At 53.8% G+C, this 26,646-nt stretch overlaps 8 protein-coding genes across 8 annotated transcripts; 5 read left to right on the top strand and 3 right to left on the bottom strand.

Moving 5' to 3' along the window:
• Positions 1-566: 566 nt before the first annotated feature.
• On the bottom strand, positions 567-3,474 carry BO66DRAFT_475737 (uncharacterized protein). The gene is made up of 3 exons (XM_025653272.1): positions 3,457-3,474; positions 2,948-3,349; positions 567-2,898 (listed from the first exon to the last, which is right to left on the bottom strand). The coding sequence occupies exons 2-3, from the start codon at positions 3,172-3,174 to the stop codon at positions 798-800; spliced, it is 2,328 nt and encodes a 775-aa protein (XP_025498283.1). The 5' UTR covers positions 3,175-3,349; positions 3,457-3,474; the 3' UTR covers positions 567-797.
• A 3,241-nt stretch (positions 3,475-6,715) lies between these two features.
• On the top strand, positions 6,716-8,558 carry BO66DRAFT_396125 (snoRNA-binding rRNA-processing protein UTP15). Its single transcript, XM_025648395.1, has one exon. It carries the CDS (start codon positions 6,837-6,839, stop codon positions 8,457-8,459), a length of 1,623 nt encoding a protein of 540 aa, XP_025498282.1. The 5' UTR covers positions 6,716-6,836; the 3' UTR covers positions 8,460-8,558.
• Positions 8,559-9,213: 655 nt separating this feature from the next.
• On the top strand, positions 9,214-11,556 carry BO66DRAFT_432640 (uncharacterized protein). Its single transcript, XM_025650660.1, has 2 exons — positions 9,214-10,344; positions 10,400-11,556. Exons 1-2 carry the CDS (start codon positions 9,505-9,507, stop codon positions 11,369-11,371), a joined length of 1,812 nt encoding a protein of 603 aa, XP_025498281.1. The 5' UTR covers positions 9,214-9,504; the 3' UTR covers positions 11,372-11,556.
• A 611-nt stretch (positions 11,557-12,167) lies between these two features.
• On the top strand, positions 12,168-13,366 carry BO66DRAFT_336149 (histidine phosphatase family protein; the record flags this gene model as incomplete). Its single annotated transcript, XM_025644271.1, has 4 exons — positions 12,168-12,269; positions 12,351-12,569; positions 12,637-12,879; positions 12,956-13,366. The coding sequence occupies 4 exons, from the start codon at positions 12,168-12,170 to the stop codon at positions 13,364-13,366; spliced, it is 975 nt and encodes a 324-aa protein (XP_025498280.1).
• A 197-nt stretch (positions 13,367-13,563) lies between these two features.
• BO66DRAFT_360862 (mitochondrial 54S ribosomal protein uL22m) lies at positions 13,564-15,264 on the bottom strand. The gene is made up of 2 exons (XM_025645021.1): positions 15,168-15,264; positions 13,564-15,082 (listed from the first exon to the last, which is right to left on the bottom strand). Exons 1-2 carry the CDS (start codon positions 15,214-15,216, stop codon positions 13,944-13,946), a joined length of 1,188 nt encoding a protein of 395 aa, XP_025498279.1. The 5' UTR covers positions 15,217-15,264; the 3' UTR covers positions 13,564-13,943.
• Positions 15,265-17,935: 2,671 nt separating this feature from the next.
• BO66DRAFT_234323 (U6 snRNP complex subunit PRP24) lies at positions 17,936-22,325 on the top strand. Its single transcript, XM_025642785.1, has 4 exons — positions 17,936-20,692; positions 20,748-20,975; positions 21,030-21,386; positions 21,439-22,325. Exons 1-4 carry the CDS (start codon positions 18,107-18,109, stop codon positions 22,189-22,191), a joined length of 3,924 nt encoding a protein of 1,307 aa, XP_025498278.1. The 5' UTR covers positions 17,936-18,106; the 3' UTR covers positions 22,192-22,325.
• A 2,013-nt stretch (positions 22,326-24,338) lies between these two features.
• Positions 24,339-25,264, top strand: BO66DRAFT_475732 (uncharacterized protein; the record flags this gene model as incomplete). The annotated part of the gene is made up of 4 exons (XM_025653271.1): positions 24,339-24,468; positions 24,549-24,604; positions 24,740-25,030; positions 25,088-25,264. Exons 1-4 carry the CDS (start codon positions 24,369-24,371, stop codon positions 25,262-25,264), a joined length of 624 nt encoding a protein of 207 aa, XP_025498277.1. The 5' UTR covers positions 24,339-24,368.
• Positions 25,265-26,093: 829 nt separating this feature from the next.
• BO66DRAFT_443951 (putative pathogenicity factor) lies at positions 26,094-26,567 on the bottom strand (the record flags this gene model as incomplete). Its single annotated transcript, XM_025651556.1, has 1 exon — positions 26,094-26,567. A coding segment is annotated over one exon (474 nt), but the record flags the coding sequence as incomplete, so codon positions are not given.
• Positions 26,568-26,646: the final 79 nt, after the last annotated feature.

Raw genomic sequence — 26,646 nt, 5'->3', positions numbered from 1 at the left:
GGACCTACTTACTCCAAGTGATGGGGCTGCTTATCGTGCAGCGCATAGTCTGGTAGTCTGGTACCAATAAGCCTTGTAAAGGCGGAGTATCCAAAGGATACGGTGGTGTATGCGTATTCTCCTCCATATACTGTGGATAATAGTCAAGCGGTTTGTTTCAGTTTGCTGGACTCTTGTTTTGCAAATGTATCGAACGGTCGGCTGCCTTTGCTGATACTTTTGCCGTAATACACCATAGTGGGACCACCATCAATGGGCTCCGCCATTGGCGGTATCAAGAAGGAATAGAGAGAATATAAAAATCTTGTGAATCATGTGTGGTAGGGAGTGATATCTTGGAGCTTTGGAGGGAAGACAGAGAAGCATCGGTACGAGGCAGCCGGGGGAGGAAGGTATGGAATCGATCAGTCAAGTCTATTCACCCACAAAGCTATCATCTCAACCCACTATAGTGTGTAAGCCTGTTACTTCACTACCAACATTCACATTTCAGTTACAGAGGTCCATGGAGTCTAGATTATTCATACTACCCAGCGTTTTAAGCCCGGACCTGCACAATGAATTGTATCAAATCTATTTCCTTGATTGGAAAGATGAATCTATGCTAAACAATGGAAGAATAAACAACTCTCAACTCCAAAATCCAGAGTCCCCAGTTCCCAGTTCCCGAACCGTATCCCATAAAACACATGCCCCAATGATGTATCCCGCAGGTAGCTAACTAAGTGACTAACTAAGTAAAAAACCGACTCACCAACTAACTAACATCAACCAGTTGTAAGAAGAAAAGATCTATTCTAAACTGCATAACCCATGGTCTTGGGTGCGTACTTCTTCAAGCTGCGGCCGCCGCCGCTGCAACCCACAGATCCGATATCGATAGTGTTCAATTCTCGACTAAGGGCGTCCATGCCCATACTGCCGCCAAGGACAGGGTAGTTCTGGTTCATCGCCTGTGCGATAGGAACCTTCGAAGGAATAGGTGGACCCATGTTGGGGGCTCCATCCGTGTATGCCGGCGGACGTCGAATGCCAAATCCACGTTCGACTGTGCCATCGGTAGTTGGTCGTGCGAGGGGATTAGCCCGATGAGCAGCACGTTCGACTATACCATCGGTAGTTGGTCGTGCGAGAGGATTAGCCCGATGAGCAGCACGTTCAACTGTGCCATCGTTTGTTGGTCGTGCGAGGGGGTTAGCCCGATGAGCAGGGTTGCGAAAGCGCACGACGACGCCAGGCTTCTTCGTCTTGCGTTCGGGCTCAGGTGCCCAGGTGTCCGTAGGAAGGTGATCGGACGGGTCAATTTCACGACCATCGTCTCCAATTATTGGGCCCATGGATGCGTTGGGGTTCAAAGCATCGTAGGAATCCGGTGAGAAAGGAGTGGGAGACACCCCGCGCTCCCTCATACTTGGAGGTCGAGGGCTGACAGATTTGCGACGGGGGACCAATTGTCTATCAGAGTTGGAGCTGACAGACGATCGAGTCACAATAGAGCTGTGACTATCCAAGGACGGATCCATGGGGTAAGGAGGGCTCGGCGAAGATTCACGTGGGGGCTTCCTCAACGGATTCTCTTCTATGATGCCACTTCTGCGTCGTGCTTGCCTTTCATAAGTGACACGATCCGACTCTGCGTCGGCAATGACTGGGTCGAGGCCAGCAACAAGACTGGGTGGCACTGAGGGACCACTCAAGGAAGAACGCACACTCGGCATGCTGCTGCTGTCAACTGCAGTTGTGACCGAGGTGTAATTGGAAGGAAGGCCATCAGACACAGGATAGTGTCCAGATGATGCAGATTCGGTGGAGACAAGCGAGGGAGGCCTTATGTTCCTGACGTGGACCAAGGCAACTCGATGGGCCGGTGGTGGCGGTGGGAGATTGTTCTCGTCATTTTCATCCTCGACCCGAGGCTGCAATCTTGCCCACACAAGATCAGGGATAGGACGCCCCCCTTCACTGATCGACTTTGAGCAATACACCATCGACGGGCCACTATCGATGGACTCGCTGCCGCTGACATAAGACCCGCTGTCAGAGTAGTTGTGTGGATAAGGATATACCGTGCTTGGCTCGCTCGAGAAAAGACTGTGGTGAGAGCAGGGATAGACCGTACTTCCACCATCGGAGGTGCTCGTCGTGCTCGAAGAGGTTTGACTCCCATAGGGGCTAGGCTGAGTATGCGGCATATTGCTCACATATTGTTCACAAGAAGAGAATGGATAGCTGTTCTTGTCCCTCTGGGGCATTTGATTGAGTGGGCCGTCATCGGTCCATTCTTGATGACTGTGAAGGTGGGGGGGCTCGTAGTATGCCGGTCGAGGGGTTTCTTCATACACCCATTCAGGGTGACCGTGAAGGTGCGTTGGCCGTTCATGGCTCGCCATGGCGGGCGCCGACTGGGCGGGCTCATGGTATGCTGGTCGAACTGGAGCATGTGGTATTGGGGCTGATGGCACCTTTTCAGGCTGAGAAGGGCGTGCTCTAGTTGGATCGCTGGGCAGGGGACGTCTCTTGACATCCCTCAACTGTCTAGGCCCCGAAAGAGCGGACGAGGAAGAGGACGAAGCCGCAGTGAGAGTGATTGCTGGTGCTGAGGGCACACTCTTCCTAGTGTGAACCTTTTCAGTCCCCATGGTTCGGCGTTCGATGACAGCCTCATCCTCAGGCCGTGTGTCATAATAAGTCATCTCAAGACGCACTTCCCCTGCGTACTTTCCACGATGCTGCAGAGGGTGCCAGTGGTCGTTCTGGCTTCCACCAGGGATGATCAAATCTTTGAGATCGATCCAGGTTTCGCCGATCAAATCGGTCTTCTTGTCGTCGTTGAAAACGGAGACCTTGAGCTTAAAGTAGTCCGGAGACTCGTGAACGGTGAAGCGAAGCTCCTGATCCCTGCTAGCTGTGAGTACCGTGCTTGATGTTGTGTAAAAGAAGAACCTACCATCGAGGAGTTTGGCCACCGCGAAGATCCGTCTCTGTCTTCTTGGCTTCTTTGCCCAAACGAGCGGCACAATAGGGGTTTTGCTTGCCCATCGTCTTTCGATTAGGCAGGTTTTTGGCGCGATCAACAATGATCACTAGTGTCCCAATAGCGGGACCGTCGACAGACATGTCTGCGAAGATGCCAGCAGCATGAGCCATGGCCCTTCTGGATGGCCTGGCGTCCATGGCTGGAGTTGGTGGTGAGGAGGAATAAGTCAAACTATGGAGAGAAAGCGAGAGACGAGAGAGTTTGATTTTGATGATGAGCCTAACAAGAGAAGCGAGAGGATGTCGAGTAACGAGAGTGGGGATAAGCGCTAGGTATAGCAGAACGAATGTATCACAGTGGAGAGTGTCAAAGCTTGGATTGTACTAGTCAGCAAAACTGGAGAATGAGTGGTTGCAAGGATAGAATGAAAGAAAGAGAAGAGAAGAGAGAGAGAGAGAGAGGAAGAGAGAGAGACATACAAACAGCGATGGATGGATGGTGGGTGGGTGGGTGGGTGGGAATGAGAGAGAGAGAGAGAGAGAGAGTCAAGAGGCAGTGGAATGAAAGTCCGTCGAGTGGATGATGTTATTCTTTGAGTCGTAGGGCCCTGCTATCGATAAGAGTGCATGCAGTCATTGGATGACAGTGGTGGGGCGGATGCAAAGTCCGGTGGCTGGGAGCAAGGGGCTGAAGGCTGGGGCATGTCTTTCCGCTCGTTGATTGGTGACTAAGAGCGGCTAGTCCCACCCGTTTCTTGGCTTCTCAGCAGGTTACGGTAAAATACCTTCCCGCCCATAGCTCACCTACAGCCCGTAATTTTGATGTGCGTCACAGCTGGTATCTGGTAAATCCCAGCCACCTTGAACTTCCGCATAGGGAAGCCACGACCTGGGCCCTCGGCTCCGACCTGCCCCAACCGTAAGGTATCCTGTAAAGGTACTACTTAGGCACAGCCAGTGCGTATAGGCACTGCATTCTTGCGAGATGCATCTAAATTGAAGTATCGTGTATAGTATACACGTTTTACAAGTAGCAGGAGGCATGTACCGTACAGTGCTCGCCGCAGGTCAAACTTCACTCATCCTGCTCCATGTACAGTACTATTTCTCCCGTCCCCTGTACCTTGTACTGTATGTACATACGTCAGCCCCAGTTGGTGATTGATCATCGTCATATTTTCCGGGCGCTGAAACTAAAATTCAACCTTGTCGAGAGACTAAACTACGTAGTGTGTGTGGGCTGAGCTGCCGAGCAAATCCTGCTGCCTGTCAAAGACACTGCCGCACATATGAGTAAAATCCTGTGTGTTTGTTTACATGGAGTTTGGATCTCAGTGAGGTCTGAGCAGAGTCGGCCACGGCTCGAGCCTGATGTCATACTGTGGATAAAGTCAATCAACCACTTCCCGCAAGGCGACCGAAACCGAGCACGGGCACCGTCTCCGATCAATTGTGAGATTGGGAGGCAAGGGAGATCTCATATGCACCCGGTAATCTGTCCCAGTGCGCCCCTCCCCTGTTCATCCTTCAGTGTCACACCAACCACCATCCTGGTTCTAGATCGATCGGAAATACCAGTCCACGTGGGGGTGGTTACTTCGCAGGTGGTAAGTCAGTGACGAAGTATGCTGCTGAACATTCCGAGGGACAGGATCGGCTGTGGGGAAGCGCTGTGGCTTGATCCGGTCTGTGGCTGTCGAGTGGAGTCATCGGGTACCTGACGCTGTCGGCATTCAGGCACCGATTCGGCCGTACCAATTGTCTGTGACTTTGCAAGCAAGGATTGAGTCATTACAAGCGCCAGTAGGCCCCGTATGTTCTGACCGAGTATCAGCTTGACTCAAGCCAAAAACAAGATTCCATGCACGGCAAGTAGAATCTGAGACCGAGAATCGAGCGGAGAACTGGCAGCACGCATGGGCTCTGCACGATAGATCACTCTGCGCCCAGAAAAATGCACAAGGAACAGGAACAGAATAGCTCCTCGAGGTCTAGAGGCCGATCGGTCGCAACCTGTCACATTCACCAACCACCTGCGATAATCTCTCGGGCATTTTTCGGTACGGGTCGTTGTTCCGGAGGTGATGTGGCATGCAAGTGCTCTGTACAGAACGTTACTCCATGCTTGGTGATAGATAAGCTCAACTCAGCCGCGGGAAAGACCAGCACTCGGCTCCAGCGGAAAACCGGTTGGGGGTCTGTTGTGAAATGTGTATCTTCATGCTGAGCACGGTGCCATAGACTGCGGGCTCGACCCTCGACTGATTAGCTTTATGTAACGAATAGCGACATGATTCCTTTCTAAGGTGGTCTGGTCATGCCCGCCAAGTCAGTCAGTAGATCACAGTTCAGCAAATCGACGATAATATCCACCACCAAGAATGACCACTTGTCGAACTTAGAGGATAGTCTCGATCGATTAGCATGACTCTAACTGCGTCAAGGGCGATTCGTGGGAGGAATGTGTTGGGTGCACCAGCAGAGCGCATGTGGACAATTACCCCACAATCCGCCCTTGATTCTTGGGGACACGGCGCGGGGGTAAAGTTCTGTGGAATGTGCTCAATCAACAAGCCTCTCAGGTGAATGCAGTACAAAAGGTTTGTCCTCGTGATGCATAATCAGTAATGGAAAGTAGGACCCCGTGGTACGGAGCACTATCACCGATGCAAAGGTCTGAAATGCAATAGGTAAATGTTTATTTGCTCGGGAGACACTACAACTCCCAGGGAAGCTACAGCCAAGTTCCAGTGCTATCCATCTCTCTCTAGTACCAGTTGCGGAACCATTCGACGTACAACTACGGAAACTGGTTTTAAATTAGGCTGGAGCTAGTATTTTCTGTTCTTCGAAGAGATCTAGAGCCTGGAAGTTTATCATATAGCGAATATCTTTTGTGCCTGAGGCATGAATCAGGCATGAACCCTGCCACACATAGATGATAAGTTAACTATAATAATTTTGGTCTCCACGGGATAGTAATAGTCATAACACATTCAATAAAATTACTTGCGAGATAAGTAGGACGGCCGTTTGAGCCTTAAGGTGTTCTTCATATGAGCCTACCAGTATAATATTTTCCCTGAGTCTACAAAAATCGAGTTCCAGGTTCAAGAATACTCATCAGTGCAGAATCTCCGTATATAGTTGGAAGATATGGAAATTTGTTAGAAAGATGCAGAGCAGACGGTCTTATTTTTTTTTCGTGATAACTCCGTAGCATGAGTGCAGCGGAATAGCCGTATACTACAAATTGGCGAGGTCAAACAAGTTTGAGTGAAAGAAATATGATAAACAATGCATTATACTATACACTCAGAGAACAAATCAGCTTAGTACTATCTCTACTCCATCTGTAATGGCAAATCGGACTGTTCCGTGGGAAGTCCAAAGTTACTAGTATATATTGTTTGCGGTTACTTCCATTGGGAGCTCTTGAACGATCCCCGCACACATTGAGCATCAACCCACCTGCCCAGGTTAATTCCATTATCTGAATTCACCAATTCATCTTACCTTGAGAGCTCAATCATCTTTAAAAAAAGATATTTGCTTGTCAGTAATTGACTTCGAACAGAGTTGGAAAAGAGATGTAAACCACCTGCATAAATGCCACTAATAAGTCAGCATAGATATGCAGACTGCACTATTCCGAATCGGGCAACGCGGCCAGACTTTTCCCGATGCGAATGGATTTTATCTCAAAAAAAAGTTTCCCATGAACATCCCAAACCTGCCAGTCCAGCCCATTAAGCGCTCTCGACGAGCCCAACCCCGCGCATTTGACCAATCTCGCGCTGAGCACTCCAAGGATCGATTAAGCCGCTCATCGTTCACATCCCGACCGACGACCAGCAGCCATGGCTGCCCCCGTCCTCCCCCTGCAGCAGGTGAAGCTGCCATCGCTGCCTTCCACCCGCCTGACACCGGAGCAACAATATTGGAAGACCTTCAAGAATCCCCTCCTCATTCCTTCGCCAGCCAACGGGCCCATCAACCTCATCACACAGCCCTCCGCCCCGTCCTCCGCCTCCGCCTTCCCCTCTCTCACCCAGCCGCCTGATGTCTTCACCGTGACCACGGGCGCCCGCGTCCAGATCTACTCCATCCGCACCCGTAAACTCCTCCGCACAATCACTCGCTTCGATGACACGGCGCGAGGCACCGATGTGCGCCCAGATGGTCGTGTGGTTGCCGTGGGCGACGATTCCGGCACGGTGCAAGTCTTCGACGTGGCATCGCGGGCGATTCTCAAGACGTGGAAGGAACACAAGCAGCCGGTCTGGGTGGCCAAATTCTCACCCAGCGACCCGACGGCGCTCTTCACGGCCAGCGATGACCGCACCGTGCGTATGTGGGATCTTCCCAGCCAGAACAGCGCCCGCAGCTTCGTGGGTCATACGGATTACGTGCGCAGCGGTGCCTTTATGCCCGGGTCGTTGGCCTCGTCGGGCCTTCTGGTCTCCGGTAGTTACGATCGCACGGTGCGTCTCTGGGATCCCCGCGTGGATACCCGCGCTGCCATGACGTTCAAGATGGCCGCCCCAATTGAGAGCGTGCTGCCCATGCCGACGGGGACGACCGTGCTCGCCGCCGCCGACAACAAGATCGCCGTCCTCGACATCGTGGCCGGCAAACCCCTGCACATGATCCAGAGTCACCAGAAGACGGTTACGTCGTTGGCGCTGGCCTCGAACGGGGAGCGGTTGCTCTCCGGTGCGTTGGACGGTCACATGAAGGTCTTCGAGACGACGGGGTGGAACGTCGTGTCTGGGTCCAAGTACCCGTCCCCGATTCTTTCACTGAGTGTCATCAAATCTGGCGTTGCCCAGGAGGACAAGCACATTGCGGTCGGTATGGCGTCCGGCCTCTTGTCGATCAAGACCCGGCTGTCGGGCCAGCAGAAGATCAAGGAGAAGGAGCGTCGGAAAGAGATGCAAGCGCTCTTGGAGGGTAAACTGGAGGAGCACGACCGCAAAGTGGCCAAACAGAAGCGCGGCGCGGGCTGGGAGAAGCGTCTCCGTGGTCGGGACTTTATTGGTGAAGGTGTGGATGTTGTGGTTGAGGGACGCAATACTGGCAAGCGCAAGAGGGAGCAGACCTGGGAGCACGATCTGCGCAAGGGCCGCTATCCGGCGGCTTTGGACCACGTACTCAGTTCCAGCGACAAGACGGCCCAGCTCACGCTTCTCACGGCGCTGCGCCATCGCTCCGCCCTGCGTGCCGCCTTGCAGAACCGCGACGAGGTAACGCTGCAGCCGGTGCTCGCATGGGTGCACAAGCACCTCACTGAACCACGGCTGGTGAACCTCTGCGTCGAGGTGGCCATGAACGTGCTGGATATCTACTCCGGCAACTTGGGCCAATCCGCCCAGATCGACAAGATGGTGGAGAGGCTGCACCGGAAGGTGCGTGAAGAGGTTGAGATGGCGCACCAAGCTTGTCAGACCAAAGGCATGTTGGAGATGTTACGGGCGTGCTGAATCGGGGCCACCACGAAAAGCGAAAATTATGAGTAGAGCTTGTTTCACCATATTGGATACCTCGGATGGAGTTTGGGGTTCTTAGGCATATCGCATGTATTGTATAGCAAATGATCTACATGTTCCTTCACCTCCACCCAAGCCGCTAAACTTCGAAGCTTTGTATGAGCATTGCCTGCACTCCATTGCAACAGCTCGGTATTTCTAAGTATGGATTTTTGCTATTGCAACATGATGTCATTGGGCTAAAATGGTCCTTGAATTCCCGATGCTCAGGAAGCATATATTTAATGCGGGGTATAACAGTAACCCAAAGAGGTCTGAGATCAATAACTTCTCAAGGTTAAAGGGTCGGGCCTATGTGTGATGCAGCAGAACAATCAGAAAAGCTGAATTTGGAGGCTAGCATCAGCTAGCAGGTGTACAAGCCTCTCAAGCCTTCCATCATTGAGGGATTCTATTCAGGTTGCATGCTCCTTTGCCAGGTGGTTTTATACATTGCAGCAAAAAACAAACAGTCCACGGCTAAAGAAGGATAAGAAGGGGCTTGGCTTGGCGATGCCTGCCCGAGCGATAAGGGTTGCAGCCGGAAAGACGGAGGAAGTAATGTTCCCGCGGGCGGGCGACGACCGTCGGGGTCTCGAAATGGCTTAGTGGATTTCTGATCGGGGTCCCAAAAAAGGCAAGGCGTGGGATGGGTCGAGATGAGCCTCGTTCCTCAGCCTCTATGTAAGACAGTCAGTGTCTCCGACCCCCTCAGCCTGGCTTCCTTTTCTTCTCCTCCTCCTCGCTCCTTTCATCCTACCTCTACTTCGTTTAGTCACAGCCTGTGTTTTTATACCTTCAAGGGAGCACATTTTCCCCCCTCCCTGATTCATAATCCACAGTCAAGGACGTGAGTCATAGTCACTCATCTTCTTAGTCTGTCTGTCTGTCTTATCCGCTTATCAGACAAAGCATTACATTCGTCTGCTCCTCTGTCATCTCTAAACTACCTAGACATATACTCTTTGATACCCTAATACCCCTGATTCATCCATTCATTATGTCTGCAGACCAATTGCTCTGTCAGATTAGCCAAACTACACCCGATGAGGAGTGGTTCGACTTCAACAACTCTTTTGATATCCCCTCCGGCTGCCTGGACAGCAATGCGACCTCGATTGATTCGGTCTCGCCGAGAGACTTTGACCTGGCATTCCCTGACTTGGGCGAATGCAACTGGGGTGCCACTCCTACGGCTTGCCCCGAAAACCTGTTCTCGGAGTTTGTGAGCTATGACGGTCCATACGAGACATACCCAGGCCTGTCATTAAACAGCCCGCAAATAGGCCTGAGCGCAAATGATACCATTCAACCGCTTCCCACCCTCTCAGACCAAGAGCTCGCCGGGTTAACTTTCGATGATGCGTGGCCCCAAGAAGCGACCTACTCCGAAGACCCCTTCTACGCGAGCATCCGACAAATGGTTGAGGCTCAAGCCATGGCCGACTCGGGTTGTTCCACGCTCAAAGAGAAGAGACGAGATGCGTCTATCGCTATCCACTTGCAGCGCTTACAGGAGGCCCCGTCTTCCGAGTTTGTCCCGTCGACTTCCAGCACCACGTTCCCCTCTCCTTGTTGGTCGGGCTCCGCACAAAGCAGCACTGGCTCGTGTGCAACCCCCGCCAATGGCTCGTCGCCAGACATGAGTGAGAAGGACCAATTAGCGACGCCGCAGGCTTCGCCTTCTAGTGGCGCCATGGAGCTGGTGCTCGACCTGAACATGAACACAACGACGAACGTACCCAAGAAACAGAAGCCCAGATCGAAGGCTCAGAAGGAGAGCTATATCAAGGTCCGGAAATACGGAGCCTGTGAGAAGCATCGAAAACAGCACAAGCGAGTAAGTTGATACCTGTCCCTAATTTATTCCAGACGTTATGCTAATTTGATTGTAGTGTAATTGCCTCGAGAAGGCGGCCGCTCTAAGCCTCGCGAACGGCTCGTTTGTTTCCTCCACCCATTCGGTGGCCCACTCGGCGACGAACACCCAACTACACGTCCATGGACGTGGCAATGAACGCTACACAAGCTGGAAGCAGGCGAACATTTCGCCCACGCTACAACCAACCGGACTCCACGGAGTAGAGCAGGCCACTGCACGCTCACAGGTGCAACTTCCGCATGCGCTCCGTCCATCAAAGGCCAGCGTCCTTGTAACTCAAAAAGATCAAACTCTGCAGGCAACGACTCAACATCCTGTGCGCCCTTCAACCACAGGTCAGCCGGACTTTTTAGTCCATCGACCTCCACAGCCAGCAGCGCTCCGCCGCAACGGCGGCCAGGCGGCCGCAACGTCGAACAGGAAGCACTTCCAATCGGATGGCAGTGCGATCCGCACCCCAGGCCTCGGTCAATACCTGCAACTGTACAACCTACGCCCAGACCAAGTGCTACGCCCCGATCATGGCATACGCCCCAACCCCGGTGTACACCCCGATCATGGTGTCCGCCCCGATCATGGTGTCCGCCCCGATCACGGTCTTCGCCCCGACCAGGGCCTACGCCCCCGCCCCCAACAGAGCCTGACCGTCAAGGTCTCCAATGGCGCTGTATCCCGTGGAGGCTGCGATCAAACCCGAGACAAGACGCATGTCAACACTCAACCGGTGAGCTGTGGCTATCCAACGACCCGCACCCCGGTTGCAAGAAACAGGCGTGGCACGTCGGATACGCAGCCAAGCGCGACCCAACTACCAACCGTCGCCCAATACACTGGCTCTGTGCTCATACACAATACGTCTGCGCTTACGCGCTTTGTCGACTTTGGGAACATGGTTGTATCCTGGTTGGGCTCATCTTTCGGCAAGCTTGCAGTTTCCACATTGCGGAAACATTGGCTCGTCCGCAAGGACATGGGCTTTTGGTGATTGAGATCGTCAATCTGATATGCCAATATTTAACGTCGTGTTTGGTTTGCGCGGAAGATACCATATACCTGTTTGATAGCATGTTGTATAATGTTGGGTTGTGTTTTCGGGTCTGTTGACTGGTAGGAAAAGCTGGTTTTCTAATTTGGGCTGGGGGTGAATAGCATTAATGCTGTGGTGCTCTGATTTTAAATTGTCAAGTGTTTGTAGGTGTAAAGAGAAGTAGAAGTAGAAGTATAGGCACAGTCAATGGTTGTAAGCAGTGAGTGGTTGGCCGTTTCGGGAGGAACACGTGGGAAACTGGGAGTGTTCCATGGGTTGGGTTGCACCTGCTGCCTGCAAACAGCCTTAACCGGACAACGTCATGTTTTGTGCTTGTTGTTGGTGGTGGTGGTGGTGTTGAGATGAGCTTCTACCACTAATCTCAGCTGGACCAAATTTCTCCTGGACCGACTAAACTACCCCATACTAAGTTATCACATCATCTCCACAGCGGGAGTCCAAGAAAGGGATGGCGAGAAAACTGGCAGCTTTTCCGGCTCGCTTCCGGCGCATTGGCGACCCATCGCCCGGCTATTGGCCGCTTGACCACCATCACCACCACGATCACAACCAACTCCTCGCTCCCCGTCGCCAGTCGATGCTGTGCACCATCTTTCGTATTCCACTGATCATGTAAGTTACTCCTCAATGATACTTCATATACATCGCCAGAGCCTCGTCTTGCCTCCAAACTAACGCTCTGCAAAGCCCCATCCTCCTCGTGGCCACTCTCCTTACAGCCGGGTTCGTTCTGATGGCCGAGTCCACCCCGTCCGAGTCGCATTGGCGGTTCTCCATTGTCCCAGGGTATTTCCTGCAAAGTGAACCCACCACCGACGCAGACAGCTTTGACTATGTACGGACCCTTTACCATGAATTTCTTGCACCCCCCCCGTTATTCATAGACAAAAACGGCGAAGCTAACACTACAAACCAGGTCTCCGCCAACTTCGGCCTGATCCCGCGGCCCTACGACTCGGACCCCGAGTTCGACCCGGAGGGCAACAAGACGCAATGGGAGCGCTTCGAGCACCAGGTCCGGACACTGAACCGAGATGCTGAGCCCGACACCGCCTACAAGGTGCTGTTCCTGGGCCGGCACGGCCAAGGCTATCACAACGTCGCCGAGGCCAAGTACGGCACCGAGCTGTGGGATGTACGTACTCCCCTTTACCACCTTCACGCTAAGGCCCAGCTCTCCCTGACTGACCCCCCCCGAAAAGTGCTACTGGTCCCTCCTCGACGGCGACGAGAACGGCACCTGGGTCGACGCCCGCCTCACCTCGCTCGGCATCTCGCAAGCCCAAACCGCCCACTCGGCCTGGAAGACGCAACTCGCCCACAAGATCCCCACCCCGGAATCCTACTACGTGAGCCCATTGAACCGGTGCCTCGCCACCGCCAACATCACCTTCAGCGGTCTGGGGATCCCCCATACGGAGCCCTTCCGCCCACTCATCAAAGAGGTACTGTACCTTCCCCCCCTCCCCCTTAGCCCCTAGTCCCCCCCGCAACCAAACTCACAACCACCCCCCAAAAAAGCTCCTCCGCGAAACAATCGGCCAACACACCTGCGACGGCCGCTCGACCAAATCCGCCATTGTAGCCGAATACCCGCTGTACCGCATCGAACCGGGCTTCGCCGAGGCCGACCCCTTGTACGACGCTCGCCTGCGCGAGTCCGACTCGGCCCGCGACAAGCGCTTCCGGGATCTGTTCCAGGACATCTTCAGCCACGACAACAACACCTTCCTATCGTTGACGGTGCACTCCGGCGCCATCACCAGCATCCTCCAAATCACGGGCCATCGCGCGTTCGCGCTGGAGACCGGCGGCGTGATCCCCATCTTTGTCAAGGCGGAGCGCGTGGCGGGCGCGCTACCGCCGATGCATGTGGAGCCGTGGTTTCCGCCGCCCGTTTGCAAGGATGGTTCTGTCCCTCAACTCGGGTAGGGAGGGTAGCTGCTGCTGCTGCTGCTGCTGCTGCTGTGGTTGGTTTGGTTTCGGTTGAGTTGGGTTGGGCTGGGTCATGCAGGGCTGCCCTTGGGTATTGTTTGTATTCTTGTATAAAAGGCTTGGTTATTCGGTAGTAAGGTCATACTGATACTGTCCGGGTAGAGGGGCCCAATAGGTTAGAGGGAGGGAGGAAGGAATAGACCGTATATAACGCAATATATTGTACACAGATTCGAGCTCCAGGAATAGAAGTGACTGCTCATGCAGATGCCATGCATATCAAACACTCCCCAACACACACACTACCTACCTATCTATCAGGTCATGTCAACCCGGCAAGAAGAAAACAAAGCTGCCCAGAAACACATAAGAACGAAGAGAGAAATGCTATAGTTGCTTTCTTCAGGGTAAAAGAGGGGGTTTCAAGGTTCTAGAGACATAATACAGGTTTGTGGACGGAACGCCAGGTCGAAGACAAAAAACAACCACGAAACAATGAAGCTACCCGGTTTTGTTGGCATGAAAAGGATGAGAGAAAAGAAAAAATTACAACCGCTCTCGGGATCGGTCCCATCTACCAGGAGTAGTACTGGTTCTGCTGGGTGATGGGGCGATCCGGGAGCGGGGTCCAGAGCTGGGCCTTGCGGCGACGGAGATCGCGGGCCTCGCGCTCCTTCCACTCCCGGATGCGGGTGGCCTCCTCCTTCAGCAGGACGGACATACCGGTGTGGGGAGGGCGCATCATGTTGATGACACCGCGGGCGCGGTGGTCGGCCTCGTATCCGTACGGACCGCGGTTGACCCAGACCTGGTCGATGTAGATGGCGGTGGGGTCGGTGACGGTCTTCTTGGAGCCGTCCTTAAGGGTGATGGTGACGGGCTGGGGGGTGGGCTTCTTGGGAGCGGCCTCGTCGGCCTCGTCGGCCTCCACTTTGGGGACGACGGCGCCCAGCCCCATACCGGAGCGGACGATGGCGATGTTCTTGGCGTGCTTGAGGTGCTCGAGGACGTCCTTGGCGGCCTTCTTCTTGCTGAGGCGCATCTGCAGGATGGCCTCGTCGATGCTCTTGCCGGCGATCTGGCGGCACAGGGGGCCCAGCTTCTTGATCGAGGTCTTGAAGAAGTGCGACTTGACCAGCGACTCGCGCTCCGTGCGCATGATCTGCTCCGCCCGCGTCAGCCGGCCCCGGCGCCGCACCTCGCGGATCACCATCTTCTTCTCCCACCGCAGCCGCGTCCGCGGCTTCGGGTCCAGCACCGCCTGCAGCATCGACCGGTCGCGCTTCTCGACCGCGAACGTCCGCTGCGCCGCCGCCGCCGCCCGCTCCTCCTCCGTGGGCCCTTGCCCGTCGGCGGTGGCGCCGGTGTCGCTGGTGCTGGCGGTCTTGCGGCTCGTCGGGGTGCGCCCGGTGGTGATCAGCTTCGGGCCGGCTTCATCCTCCGAGAAAATCGAGTCCGTGCCGAGAGAGCCCTCGCGTTTCGGAGGCGCGGTGACCGGGCGGATCGTGGGCTTCGGAGCATCGGATTTGCTGCCGCCAAAGAAGAAGTTCTTGATGGAGGAGAGGGCGGACGGCTTGGAGGGTGGTTGCTGCGGCTGCGACTCGGGACTGGGCTTGTTGTTGGGGGCGTTGCTGTCGTTGTTACCCTCCTGGGCATACCGGATGACTGTTGAGGTCAGGGTGCGGCGTGGCACGTAGGTGAGGTTGGTCCGGGCTGCAGGTTTGTTTGGTGTTAATGGACGGGGTCACACATATAAGCATTGGGGATGGGAGGGGATGGTTGTCACGGATGTCCCTACCTGACCGGATGAGGTGCCCGTAGGGTTGGATTGAACCCATTGAGGCCATGATGGGGGGAGGATGAGGGGGAAAGGGAGGGGAAGAGAGGGATTTGCGTGCAACGGGGATCCGGAGATGCTTGAGGGAAAAAAGTGTCGGTTGATTGATGGGCTTGGCTTTTGCGCGAGTGGTTTGTCTGGATGGAAGGAGCATGTCTGCCTTGCTGCCTTGATGCCTGGTAAATGCGGCAACTACAAACGACTAAGGACACCGCCACAGAGAGCTGGAGTCTAGGTACTAGCCACAGCGGTAGCCCCCACTAGCCACAACGGCTAGTGAGTTCCCGCCAGCGCCCGAACAGGCAAGGTCGACCGCCGCCGCCCGGGCCCCGGCGGTGCTCTTTCACTGCAGGGTCATGTGCTACCATTCAAATCCCACCTTAGGCTAACTAGTCTACAAGCTGACTCGGGAGCTTTCAGTACGTACTACGTAGGTAGTAACCTAACCTTGAAACTTATCGAGGATCAAACTGGAATCTAGTGCCGCCAATAAGGCCCGACGGCTTGCTGTACAATTACCTCATAGGCCGAGCCTGCGTCTTTTTTCTCTCTTTCCTCCCTCGCTCTCTCTCTCACTGCAGCCAGGATACCTACCTCACTAGCCCGCTTAACCCAATTAAGGAACAGCCGCCCCAGCCCTAGAGTTTCCTGTCCTGCTTAAAGGATGTGAAATGAGATCCATGCTCGATGCCATGATGAAAGATTTCACTTCATTGATATGGATTAAGAATCTTGCATGCCTTTATTGCATGTCTTCCGACCGGAACAAAATCGTGTAGCTAGCACCAGCCAATCCTTCAGCCAGCCAACCAACCTCTCGGTCTCTCGATCTAGGCACACCTTTCATACCCATCACACACCACGGGACAACTTCCTTTTTCCCCGGGGGAGCGGAGAAGGTGTCAGTCAGGGTCAAGTGTTCCAGGTGGTGGTAAGTTAGTGGTGGTCACCCGGCGACAGCACAAGAGACAAGAGACAAGGGACAAGAGACATCGGCAGATCGGAAAGTGTGCTGCTGCGGCCATTACGTCGAAGGATGGTTGATGCTGTCCTCCCCTGTCGCCGGTTACACAACCGGTGAAATCGATCGCAGTCGAGATCCTCGGCCGTCATCAAGCAACGTGCACTTTGAAGGGGGGTATGAGGACTCTACGGTAGGTGTATCCGGTGTATCCCAACAGTCAACATTTGTGATTGACTTCGAGGCCATTCACTTCCAAGTTGTCTTATCCGATATCAGATGGAGCAGCAGTTCAGTTAGTACCATGTACCATGTACCAAATTGGAACTTACATCCGCCATCAAGAGATCCGATATCATTTCTCATAGTGGGGGTGAACTGCACTCACCTTTTGGAAAACATCTTTCTTCGCCAGTGAGATTCAACCACTCGGCATACTCCGTATACATACTTCCATAATCTGGTAGACTGGCAAACAGTTGGTGAATTAGAAATTAGTGAACTGGATTCGACCTGATACGTCTTAACTTACAGGTTTCAGCGGTTTCTATATAGCTCGTGTGTAGTTCAACAAGGCGAATTGTGGTGGTTGCCATTGTTCTTTGATTGTTATTTTTTCCCTTCCCTAACTTACCCTTCTTTTACTGCTCCAACTCCACCGCGTCGATCCACTGCCTGCCTTCTTCTGCCTCATCCATTCTTGTCATTCGTGTTTTTTTTCTCTCCCTCTCTTGGTGTCTAGTCTACCTAGTTCTTCAAGTCTCCCGATCCTCTTCCGACTCTTCCTCCTCCTCCTCCTCTTTCTCCGTCTCCTTCCCCTTCCTCCCTCTTACTCTCAACCCGCTCACCACCTCATCAACCTTCCCTCCCCTCCCCCCGAAAGGGACATCCCAAGAATTCCCCAACTTTTTCCCGCCCAAACTCCACCGCCGCCGACTTGCCCATTTTAGCTTCCATTCTATCGCTCGGACCAAGATCAGTTCGTCTGGTTGGAGTGAGTAGTGTGTGCTGGAGACTGTCTCTCTGTTCCCCTCATCCTCATCGTCTCTACTACCGCATCTGATTACCTACTATCTTCTCTTTTCCCCCTCCCTTCACCCACCTACCTCGTCTATCCCACCCTCTCCTCCCGCCTTCTCCCTCCATCAGGGGTTTAAAACCCAAGATAAATAAATCTAGAGCGCGATCTTGTTGCTCGCAGCTCTCTCCGCAGTTGTTCTCCTACCTCCGCCCAGCGCCTCACTTTAGCAGTCTTTGGCAAAGCGCCCAACCTGTCAAGCTTCCTCCCACCTGCAACTCAAACCAAAGGCCTGAACAAATACCAGTGATCTTCAAAATACCGCATCACTTGCATTTGTTTGGTTGCTTTTGCTTTGGATTACTTTCTATTTTGATTACTTTCCCACCTGAAACCTTTCTCCCCCTCCGCCTTCACTGTTCTTGTTTTTTTTCTCTCTTTTTTTTTTTCTTTCTCCTTTTATTTATTTTCCCCCTCCGCTTGTTCTTCTTTACTTTCTGAAGTTCCTCTGTTTTCTTCCTGCCGTCGGCCAGCCCACTCAACTGGCCCGAATAAGTGACGAACGGACCCCCTTCCATCCCACCCTACCCAGACCGACAACAAGGATATTCAAAAGCAAGAATACGCCACTCCATCCCTCGGTTCCTCGAGACACAGAAGAAGAAGAAGAAAAGAAAAGAAGAAAAAGAATCTGGCCAGGTTGTGACGAGTGCAGGAATGGACTCGTTGATGAGGTCACTTGCAACGGTTCCTCTCTAATTCGAAGTTTTTCTTTTCTCTCCTTCGTCTATTCCCTTAGTCTCTCATTCCACTTCGAAAACTTCCTTACGTCAGCACCATAGCTGGCGCTTGGACTTTTGCTTGATATCTGCCGCCCCGGTTTTCGCTCTCGTCTTTCTACCCCGTCATCCCACAGCCTTGATGATGGACATCAACTCCCTCCTTTCGCCCCAGGATTCCAATTCACAGTCCGGGCGCACCACGCCCACCGCCGGGTCTACGCCTGTCAACAATGCCTCGGTTCCCGTCTCAGGCCCGCCGCAGCCAAAACCCTTGCGAAAGTCTCGTCCCGGCGCAACCAAGCAGGGTATGACCTCCTCGCCGCTGGCGCAACATGTGTACGCCCCGAATCAACTGCCTGATCCGTCACCGCCCGCCAACAGCCCCAAGGTTGGTCCTAGCATGGGCAGTGGCAGTGGCAGTGGCAGCGGAACACCCCCGGCAACCGACTTGCCGCCTGCGAGACAGCCCTCCACCCCAGGTATGGACACACTGGCCGACCTAGCGTCGATGCAGCATCACCAGCCTCAGCGTCCCGGCGCCCCTCTCTTGCGCAGCACCGAGTCCTACGAAAGCCAGCTGTCACCCTCCACCATGTTCCCTCACGTCAACCCCATTTCCCACAACACGCCCACTCCCCGATCCTCCTTCGATATCGCGATGTCCGACGGTCCCCGGGAGACCGCCCAACGAAGCTACTTGGATAGCTCTTTGGTCCCCAACGCACAGCGGCAGGCGACCGACTTGTTTGCTCAGATACAGGAAAACCCACAGTCGTACGAAGCGCACGTCCGGTTCATTCGTTTGCTACACGCGGGCTTCGTCAACCACGTCTATCCGCCTAACAACCCGGAAATCCATGGGGATCCACGCAAGTATGATCTGCTTAAGGACATGCGCACCGCTCGCGAGGAGATGGACAAGCTTTTCGCCATGGGCGAAGATTTGTGGGCGGAGTGGATCCAGGATGAGAGTATGCTGGCACAATCGGTGGAGGAACGCATCGCAGTCATGGAGCTCTGCCAACGATCGGTGGAGGAAGAGTACGGCAGCACCAAACTCTGGGGCATTTACGGAGAATGGGTGCTGTACCTTTATAAATCGGCCCATGGCGATGCCAGCCAGAGCTCCTGGACTGAGGAAGATCGGATCGTCGGGCGCGAAGTTTTCACTTGGCCCTCCGTCTTGGAGGTTTGGCACAGGGGAGCCGAGTCGACCCAATGGCGAATCCACGACAGCCATATGGTGTGGGATCGCTTCCTCGACTTGCTCGTCCAGGATCTTGCCCGCAACGCTACCCAAGAGAAGGTGAATCATGTGCGGAACTTCTTTGAGGTCCGTCTTGCAACGCCCCACGCCACCTGGGACCAGACCTTCCAGCTCTTCTCCGGCTTTGTTTCAAACTACTACAACGCGAACTACGAAAACATCATGGCCGACATGGTTGGAAGACACGCCACGGCAGCCAAGGAACAATACTCCGCCCGTGAGGAATTCGAAATCAAGTTACGCAATGCGACCGAGTCCGGCGAGTTGGGACAGGAATATACCTTATTCACGGAGTATCTTGACTGGGAGCTCAAACAAAGTCGTCGGAAACGGCAATTGAGCAATTTTGAGTTCGTCAAGTCGATCTACCAGCGCGCGGTTCTTCGTTTCCCGACCGATTGCCACATGTGGGAGGATTTCATCATGTACCTTGTCAACGAATCGATGCACGGCAACACCAAAACTGCGACGATGGCCACCTTGGACCGTGCGACTCGCCACTGTCCCGGTTCCGGTACCCTCTGGTCGCAATATCTGCTAAGCTCCGAGCGCGAAGGACAGTCCTTTGCGAAGATCGCGGATATCAAGCACAAAGCGACCAGCACCGGTTTGCTAGATGTTGGGGGCATGGAGGAAGTGCTCAAAGTGCATACCGCTTGGTGCAGTTATCTGCGTCGACAGGCCTTCCTGTCTGACTCGACCGACGAAGATATCGACGTGGCGGAGGTTGGAATCCGATCTGCCATTGAAAGCGTTCAGGAGCTTGGCGAGAAGAAATACGGGCGGAACTACCAAGGGGACCCTTTGTTCCGCCTGGAACGGATCTACATCCGCTATCTTAGCGAAAGCGGCAGCTGGGATAGTGCCCGAGAGACTTTCAAGGGCCTTGTCGGTCGGCGCGGTAACAGCTACGAGTTCTGGCTGACTTACTACGAGTGGGAGCTCATCTCCTGGAGCAAGTTTGTGCAGGGAGAAGCCACCATTGACGCCGCCCGGCGGACACCCAACCCCAGCTACGCCACCGCCGTTCTGAAGCAGGCCATCAAGCGGACAGATTTGGATTGGCCCGAGAAGATCATGCAGGTCTATGTCGCTCACTGCGAGGATTACGAAGACTCGGATGAGCTGCAGCTGGCGATCCTCGAAACCCGCAAGGCGATGAGGGCCATCACAGCCCGGCGCGAGCGGGACGCAAGGGAGGCGGCCGCGCGGCAGGCCGAGCAACAGGCCGCAGCCATCGAGCAGGCGACACAAGTCGAAAAGAGGAAGCGGGAAGACGAGGTTATCGTGAACGGAGCAGCACCTGCCAAACGGGCCCGTGCAGAAGAGTCCACCCCGTCTGTTCTCGTGACGCCTGAACCTGTTGCGCTTCAACGTGATCGCGAGAATGCGACCGTGGTCGTCAAGCAGTTGCCCCGTGGCATTACGGAACATAAAGTCCGGCAGTTCTTTCGCCATGTAAGTACACTGCCCGTCTGCAGAGTCGTGCAGCGCGTAGCTAATGTGTCGGCAGTGCGGTACGATCAACAGCCTGAAAATGTTTTCTGCTCCAAATGGGAATTCGGAAACCGCCATCATAGAATTTAACAACCGAGATGAAGCCGTCGTCGCGCAGACCCGCGATCAGAAGATGATCGATGGACAAGCCATCGAGGTTCAATTCGGGTCCGGGTCTACACTCTTTGTCACCAATTTCCCCCCCACTGCGGATGAACAGTATATTCGTGATTTGTTCCGTGAGGTGACTTCCCCTTCCGTGTGTAGTCAGGGAACCCACATTGCTAACCTACTGCAGCACGGAGAAATCATTGACATCCGCTTCCCGTCTCTTAAGTATAACACGCATCGGCGATTCTGTTACGTGCAATTCAAGACGTCTGGAGAAGCCTACAGCGCCACCCAACTAGACGGGTCTACAGTCGGCAATGGCCTTCATCTGGTCGCTAAGATCTCCGATCCCACTCGCAAACAAGACCGGCATGGTCCGATGTACGAAGGACGCGAGATTCATGTGAGTAACCTGGACTGGAAGGCTAGCGAACAAGATGTGGAGGAGCTGTTCTTGCGGTTCGGCACCGTTGAACAGGTGCGCATTCCTCGCAAGGTGGACGGAGGCAGCAAAGGTTTCTGTTATATTGTCTTCGCTTCCAAGGTACGTTTGTGTGAACCTACCTATCATTGCGTCCCGCTGATTATGTTTGCAGGAGGAAGCCGAGGCAGCTTTGGTAATGCACGAACAAGAGTACCGGTCCCGGCCTTTGCAAGTGAAGTTGTCCACGCCACAGGGGGCAAAACGGAGTGCCACAACAATTCTGTCTCGCGTGTCAGCCTCGCGATCTCCGTCGGTTGAAGCCAACGGAACTGGAGAGGAGGTTTCCAGCAGTGATCGGGCCGCGCGTACTCTGGGTTTGATGAACGTTCCCGACACAGTCAACGATGCACGGATTCGCGCGCTAGTCGAGCCGTACGGCAAGCTGATCAAGATTATCCTTCGGCCAGACCACCAAGGAGCGATCGTCGAGTTCGCTGACATTCATGCTGCCGGAAAAGCCTCGCTGGAATTGGAAGGACAGGAGATTGCTCCCGGCCGGAGATTGCACGTGGGAAGCGTACCGGAAATGCTGAAGCAGTCGGCAGAGAAGAGAGGCCACTCGAGCACCGCCGGCAGCAAGGCGACTACTGAGAAGTCGGGGGCGAGACTCCAACCGACTGGACCGATCAAACGGCCGCCGCAGCCTGGGGCGCGCGGAGGCAAGCGCGGTCACCTGGGTGTGAAGCGAGCCACCGGTGGGTTGCAGGGGCAGAGCCACGCGCAGAATGGCGCGCCTACGACCAACACCACGATGACGACGACGATGACGAACCACACAGACAGCTCCGCCCCGGATGACGGACCAAAAATGAAAAAGAGCAATGATGACTTTCGTGCGATGATCCAGCAGAGTCGAGCGGAATGAAAGCGTCCGACGCACTGGATTGCATTGGCGGGTTTGGCGTTACCTCTCTCTCTCTCTTTCTCTCCGCTTGCTGATGACCTGGATTTTTTTCTTTCTCTCTCTTCCATTCTACATCCCCACCTTTGATGTGTTTTTCTACCATAACTTGTCACCGAGGCGGTGCTGACTCTGTCTTATTTTTCTTTTTTAATATTCTTGCTGGTTGGCCGTGTATTATCATGGACTTTGCTTCGGTCATGGAATCCCCAGCCTCATGTCGGATGTAGATTATTCTGTATCTTTCTTATGATTCTTCTTTTTTCTTTTATCTTGATGCCGTGGGTTCTTTCTGTCTTCGGGCCAGAAGGTTATACTTTTCTTCTCCCCCACCGTGAGATAGGCGATGGAATGATGAGCACGAGTCCAGTGGATGGAGATGGACACCCTCCCACGTGATTTGATGGGACAAATTCTGTTTCCTTGTAGATTGTAGATCTGTAAATTTGTAGATTTGTAGATTGTCCTTAGGGCATGGTCGAATCTCCGATTTATACTCCGGCATATCAGGTCAAGGATAGGTAGAGACATAGTTACTTGGTTACATGCGTGTCACCGTGCGTGACCCGAAAGCAACTGTGTGAATGCGCCGGGCGGAGAAGAACTTGGATCTTGGAACTTACAAGGTATCGGATTGCTTGATTCGGATCCTTGCAGCTTATCTGCTCCAATTATCTTATTGGGGGACTGGATCGATGTCGAATCGGCATTACGGAAAAGATACCAACCAACAGAGACGGGTAAAGGGGTCAGGTAGGTTGCATGTATAGCAGAGTAGACGGAGTATTTCTTATTGCTTGGATGGAGGGGAGGGGAGGGAAGAATTCCAAGGATGGACTTGGACTACGTTAGTTACCGAGTCCGAGTGTCTCGTAAACAAGCTCTGTTCATCTGAGCTTTCTACTTCCCCCTTGCTGCTTGCTGCGCCGAACCCTGGTACAGATTTGGTGGATTAATGGGTGGGTGGGAAGGTTGGTGGGCGATGAGAGGGGCGAGAGGAACTGCTAGAGAGAAGGAAACTTGGTGCTGGTTGCTTGGTTGCTTGGTTGCTTGGTCTGTACATACAGTGGACTGTGGACAGTAGTTAACTACCTACCTAGTACTCCGTACAGTCCCCGCCATTGCAGTCCTGGTGGTGGACGCTTGGACCTCCCCTCCCACCTTGAGGCGGTGGGTGGTGGGGGTGGAATGTTGCAACTATAAGATTTTCCCAAGCTTGGGTGGGTTGTTTTGCGAGGAACAGACATACTGCTTTAGAATGCGTTCTCATGGATGATGATGATGGAGAATGGTGGATGGATCATCCGGGAGTCAAGTCAAGGTTGGACTGTACTGGGGTTCATGATGATCATAAACTGTCCTGTTCTGTTCTGTACTTGTACTTGTTGCCTGGAGGGGGAAGGGTCATGTCATACACCACTCGGTCTGTTTCCGGATGGCGGATGATGAGGTGAGGTATTTTTTTCTGGGCTGGCATGCGGTTTGTTGATTGAGGTGAAGGAGGGGGGAGAGAGGATCCTTAAATTGTCATGCTCTCTCTCCTTTCTACCTTTTGCTTCAGAATAAATTCCGGGTCTTTTTTTGGGGAGGTTGTGGAGGGAATTGAGTTGCATGTCAATTGAATTGGATTGAATAGAATTGATTGACTTACTTCCATTGGGATTTAGATTAAGAGAGAGCCTCACCTGACCGACCGACCGGCCGGCCGTCTGTCTGGCCCTTTCCTGATCAGCTCATCCCATCCCATCTTTCCACCACCACCTTCTTCCATTTTTCGCTGCAACAGACCCCTCCGTCCTTTCGACTGACTGATTGACTGACTGACTGACTGACTGACTGACCTTTGGATTCTTCTCGCATTCCTCTCCCCCCTCTCTACTACTTGATAAACTCTCCCTCATCCCTGTGGTTAGGGTCGGGTTGTCTGACTTATTGTTCCTCCATTACTTCCGCTGTTTCGCTGCCACTCCCGTCTTATCGGCTCGTGCTGTGTCGTCATCGTCGTATCATTTCAACCCCATCCAGTAGAACATACCTGACCAGCACCGACCAGCAATCCCTCCGCCGTTCGCAATCTCTTCCGTTCGTTAGACCTGCGACGATAATTGCACCCCCCCCCCAGAAATCCCCCCAGCGCCAGGATGGATTTTCATCTAGTGCCTCGCGGGGAAGATCGCAACTATACCGGGTTCCTTACCAAAACAATCGTCTACACCGGTTCCTTAATATTATTCTTAGCCTGTACGTTCTCTCCACCACGTCCCTGCTGTTCCTTGTTCGCGCACATCGCAGCCCGAAACTAATATGGCCACCATCTACAGCCTTCGGATTAACCATCTGCTCGATCGCCATTCCCAGATGGGCTAGCTATGATTCGGTCCGTTTTGCCACTTCCATTTCCTCTCGATGTTGGCCTGTTGGGGGTTTTGCTGGGAGGATACCGTTCTTTCTTTTGGATTGATTTATCAACCCAAATTCAAGGGACAAGGACTAACGCGATGACGGCATACAGCCCGCCTTCCACTACTCCTACGGCCTCCACCGCCGCTGCTCCTCCGTCGAGGGCACCTGCTGGAGCTTCCCGCAGCGCGAAGACTGCCACGGCGAGGACCGGTACTTCTGTTCGATGTGGCGCTCCGTCGGGTTCCTGATGTCGTTCGCCGTGGTGCTGGAGGGCATGAGCCTGGTCGCGTTCCTGATCGTCTTGTCCGGCGGGAAGCGGTTGCGCGAGTCGGGGTGGAAGGTTTTGAGCTTGTTCATTCTGCTGTCTGCGATTGTGCAGGCGGCGAGTATGGCGATTGTGGTGAGTTCTTTGTGTTTGGTTAGGGTGGTGGTGGTGCTAACCGTTCCCGATCGACAGGCTTACCTGTTCGACAACGAGAAACGCTTCTTCCCTGGTTGGGTTCTTTCCCAATCCTGGATTTTCTGTACCGTCAGCTGGTGCGTGAGTCTCTTCTGCGCTGCGGCGTTGATCATTGCGGCGTATACGTTGCCGTCGGAGGGTGGATATGAGTTGATTCCGGATCATTCGTTTTGAGGGTTGGATGTGGGGAGGCGGAGGGGGGGAGCTTGTTGGGAGTCTAATGCGATGTGATGTGATGATACGATACGATAATGACTTGACTCCCTTCGGTCTTTTTTATATGGCGTTGGTGGATGATTGACTATGAATTTGTGGGGAATTTTTTCTCTCTCTTGTTCGTTTGTGGCTTTATTGCCTACAGTTCATTTTGTCGGATGCTGCATCTGGTTTATAGGTACCTAGTCGGCAGTGGTAGTGATAATGCGGTTAGAGAATATACACGTTAATACTTTAGCCAGGTACAGTATCTAAAGGATTTCGTGTAGGTGTGACTTGAGTTACTGATATACTGATAGAAATATGGCAGCTTACGCCGCGATCTCTGTTTGCTGCTAGTCGCTACTAAGTTGTTGGATGCTAAGCGGCAGATACCCGCGACACCTTGCTGAGACATCATGGTGGGGTGTACATCAGAAGCTCACGACATATGAAAAAGACAAACACAACTCTCGTCATTGAATCCAGACTCATAGGACAGGGGACTGCTGAATCGAGCTTACATATGATCGCAAGCAATTTGACCCATACAAATGAGAATGAGAACAGTGGGCATGATTTTGGAGGATTCGAGCTGATGACTGGCCGGCTTTCTCGATCCGAGCCAAAGGAAAGAAGCACAGATCGACCGGGAGATGCTGAAGCATTGACAGGACGACCATCCCGCCCTCCCGAGTCTCTCTCCACCTTCCTTCCCCTTCACACTCATATCATTCGGGGAAGGCGTTCAAGTGATAAGCAAACCCCAAAAACCATCCAAGGCCCATTATACCTGTATCCAAGGAAATCACCTCCAGACCGGCAGAATCTCCACATCCGGAAACTCCCCCGCGGCAACATTCCTGGCCCTCAACTCCAACAACCACTCCCGGATCTCCCCTCCCACCAGCGCCTGCGTCTCCTCAAACGACCACACCTCGCCGTTATCTCTGGAGGTAATCCGCTCGACCAACCACCTCGGCACCATCGGCGCACCCACCGGCGGACTTGGACTGGGCCTTGGCCTTGGGGGATGCTGCTGCTGCCGCAGCCGCAGCTGCACCCGAAACCCCACCAGGTCCGGCAGCGTGCGCAGGCGCTGCAGCATCTGCCCCACCCAGAAGCACTGCGTCAGCGCCCAGGTGTCGCGCTCCCGGTACCGCGCCCGCTGGTAGTGCTTCCGGCAGTAGTAGCAGCACCAGAGCGTGGCGGGGATCTGTTTGGTCGAGTGCTTGTTGCGGCCGAAGATGTGCGAGATCAGTTTCCGGTAGTGCTGCGGGTGGCCTGGGGTGGTGGTGGTGCAGGTGCGGGTGTAGGCGCATCTTATGGGGTTTGAGGGGGGTTTAGGGTTGGGGTTGGGG

The sequence above is a fragment of the Aspergillus aculeatinus genome (genome assembly GCF_003184765.1).
Source record: "Aspergillus aculeatinus CBS 121060 unplaced genomic scaffold BO66scaffold_79, whole genome shotgun sequence".
Classification (NCBI taxonomy): domain Eukaryota; kingdom Fungi; phylum Ascomycota; class Eurotiomycetes; order Eurotiales; family Aspergillaceae; genus Aspergillus; species Aspergillus aculeatinus.
This window is presented reverse-complemented; position numbering and strand designations above follow the sequence as displayed.

Excerpts from the sequence above, each read along its gene's own strand:
- BO66DRAFT_475737 (XM_025653272.1), bottom strand. The coding sequence starts at position 3,174 with ATGGACGCCAGGCCATCCAGAAGGGCCATGGCTCATGCTGCTGGCATC. Across the intron at positions 2,899-2,947 it reads GGTGGCCAAACTCCTCGATG|GGATCAGGAGCTTCGCTTCA; the intron begins GTAGGTTCTTCT and ends CACAGCTAGCAG.
- BO66DRAFT_396125 (XM_025648395.1), top strand. The coding sequence starts at position 6,837 with ATGGCTGCCCCCGTCCTCCCCCTGCAGCAGGTGAAGCTGCCATCGCTG.
- BO66DRAFT_432640 (XM_025650660.1), top strand. The coding sequence starts at position 9,505 with ATGTCTGCAGACCAATTGCTCTGTCAGATTAGCCAAACTACACCCGAT. Across the intron at positions 10,345-10,399 it reads ATCGAAAACAGCACAAGCGA|TGTAATTGCCTCGAGAAGGC; the intron begins GTAAGTTGATAC and ends ATTTGATTGTAG.
- BO66DRAFT_360862 (XM_025645021.1), bottom strand. The coding sequence starts at position 15,216 with ATGGCCTCAATGGGTTCAATCCAACCCTACGGGCACCTCATCCGGTCA. Across the intron at positions 15,083-15,167 it reads CGGGCACCTCATCCGGTCAG|CCCGGACCAACCTCACCTAC; the intron begins GTAGGGACATCC and ends ACAAACCTGCAG.
- BO66DRAFT_234323 (XM_025642785.1), top strand. The coding sequence starts at position 18,107 with ATGATGGACATCAACTCCCTCCTTTCGCCCCAGGATTCCAATTCACAG. Across the intron at positions 20,976-21,029 it reads TTCGTGATTTGTTCCGTGAG|CACGGAGAAATCATTGACAT; the intron begins GTGACTTCCCCT and ends AACCTACTGCAG. Across the intron at positions 21,387-21,438 it reads ATATTGTCTTCGCTTCCAAG|GAGGAAGCCGAGGCAGCTTT; the intron begins GTACGTTTGTGT and ends TTATGTTTGCAG.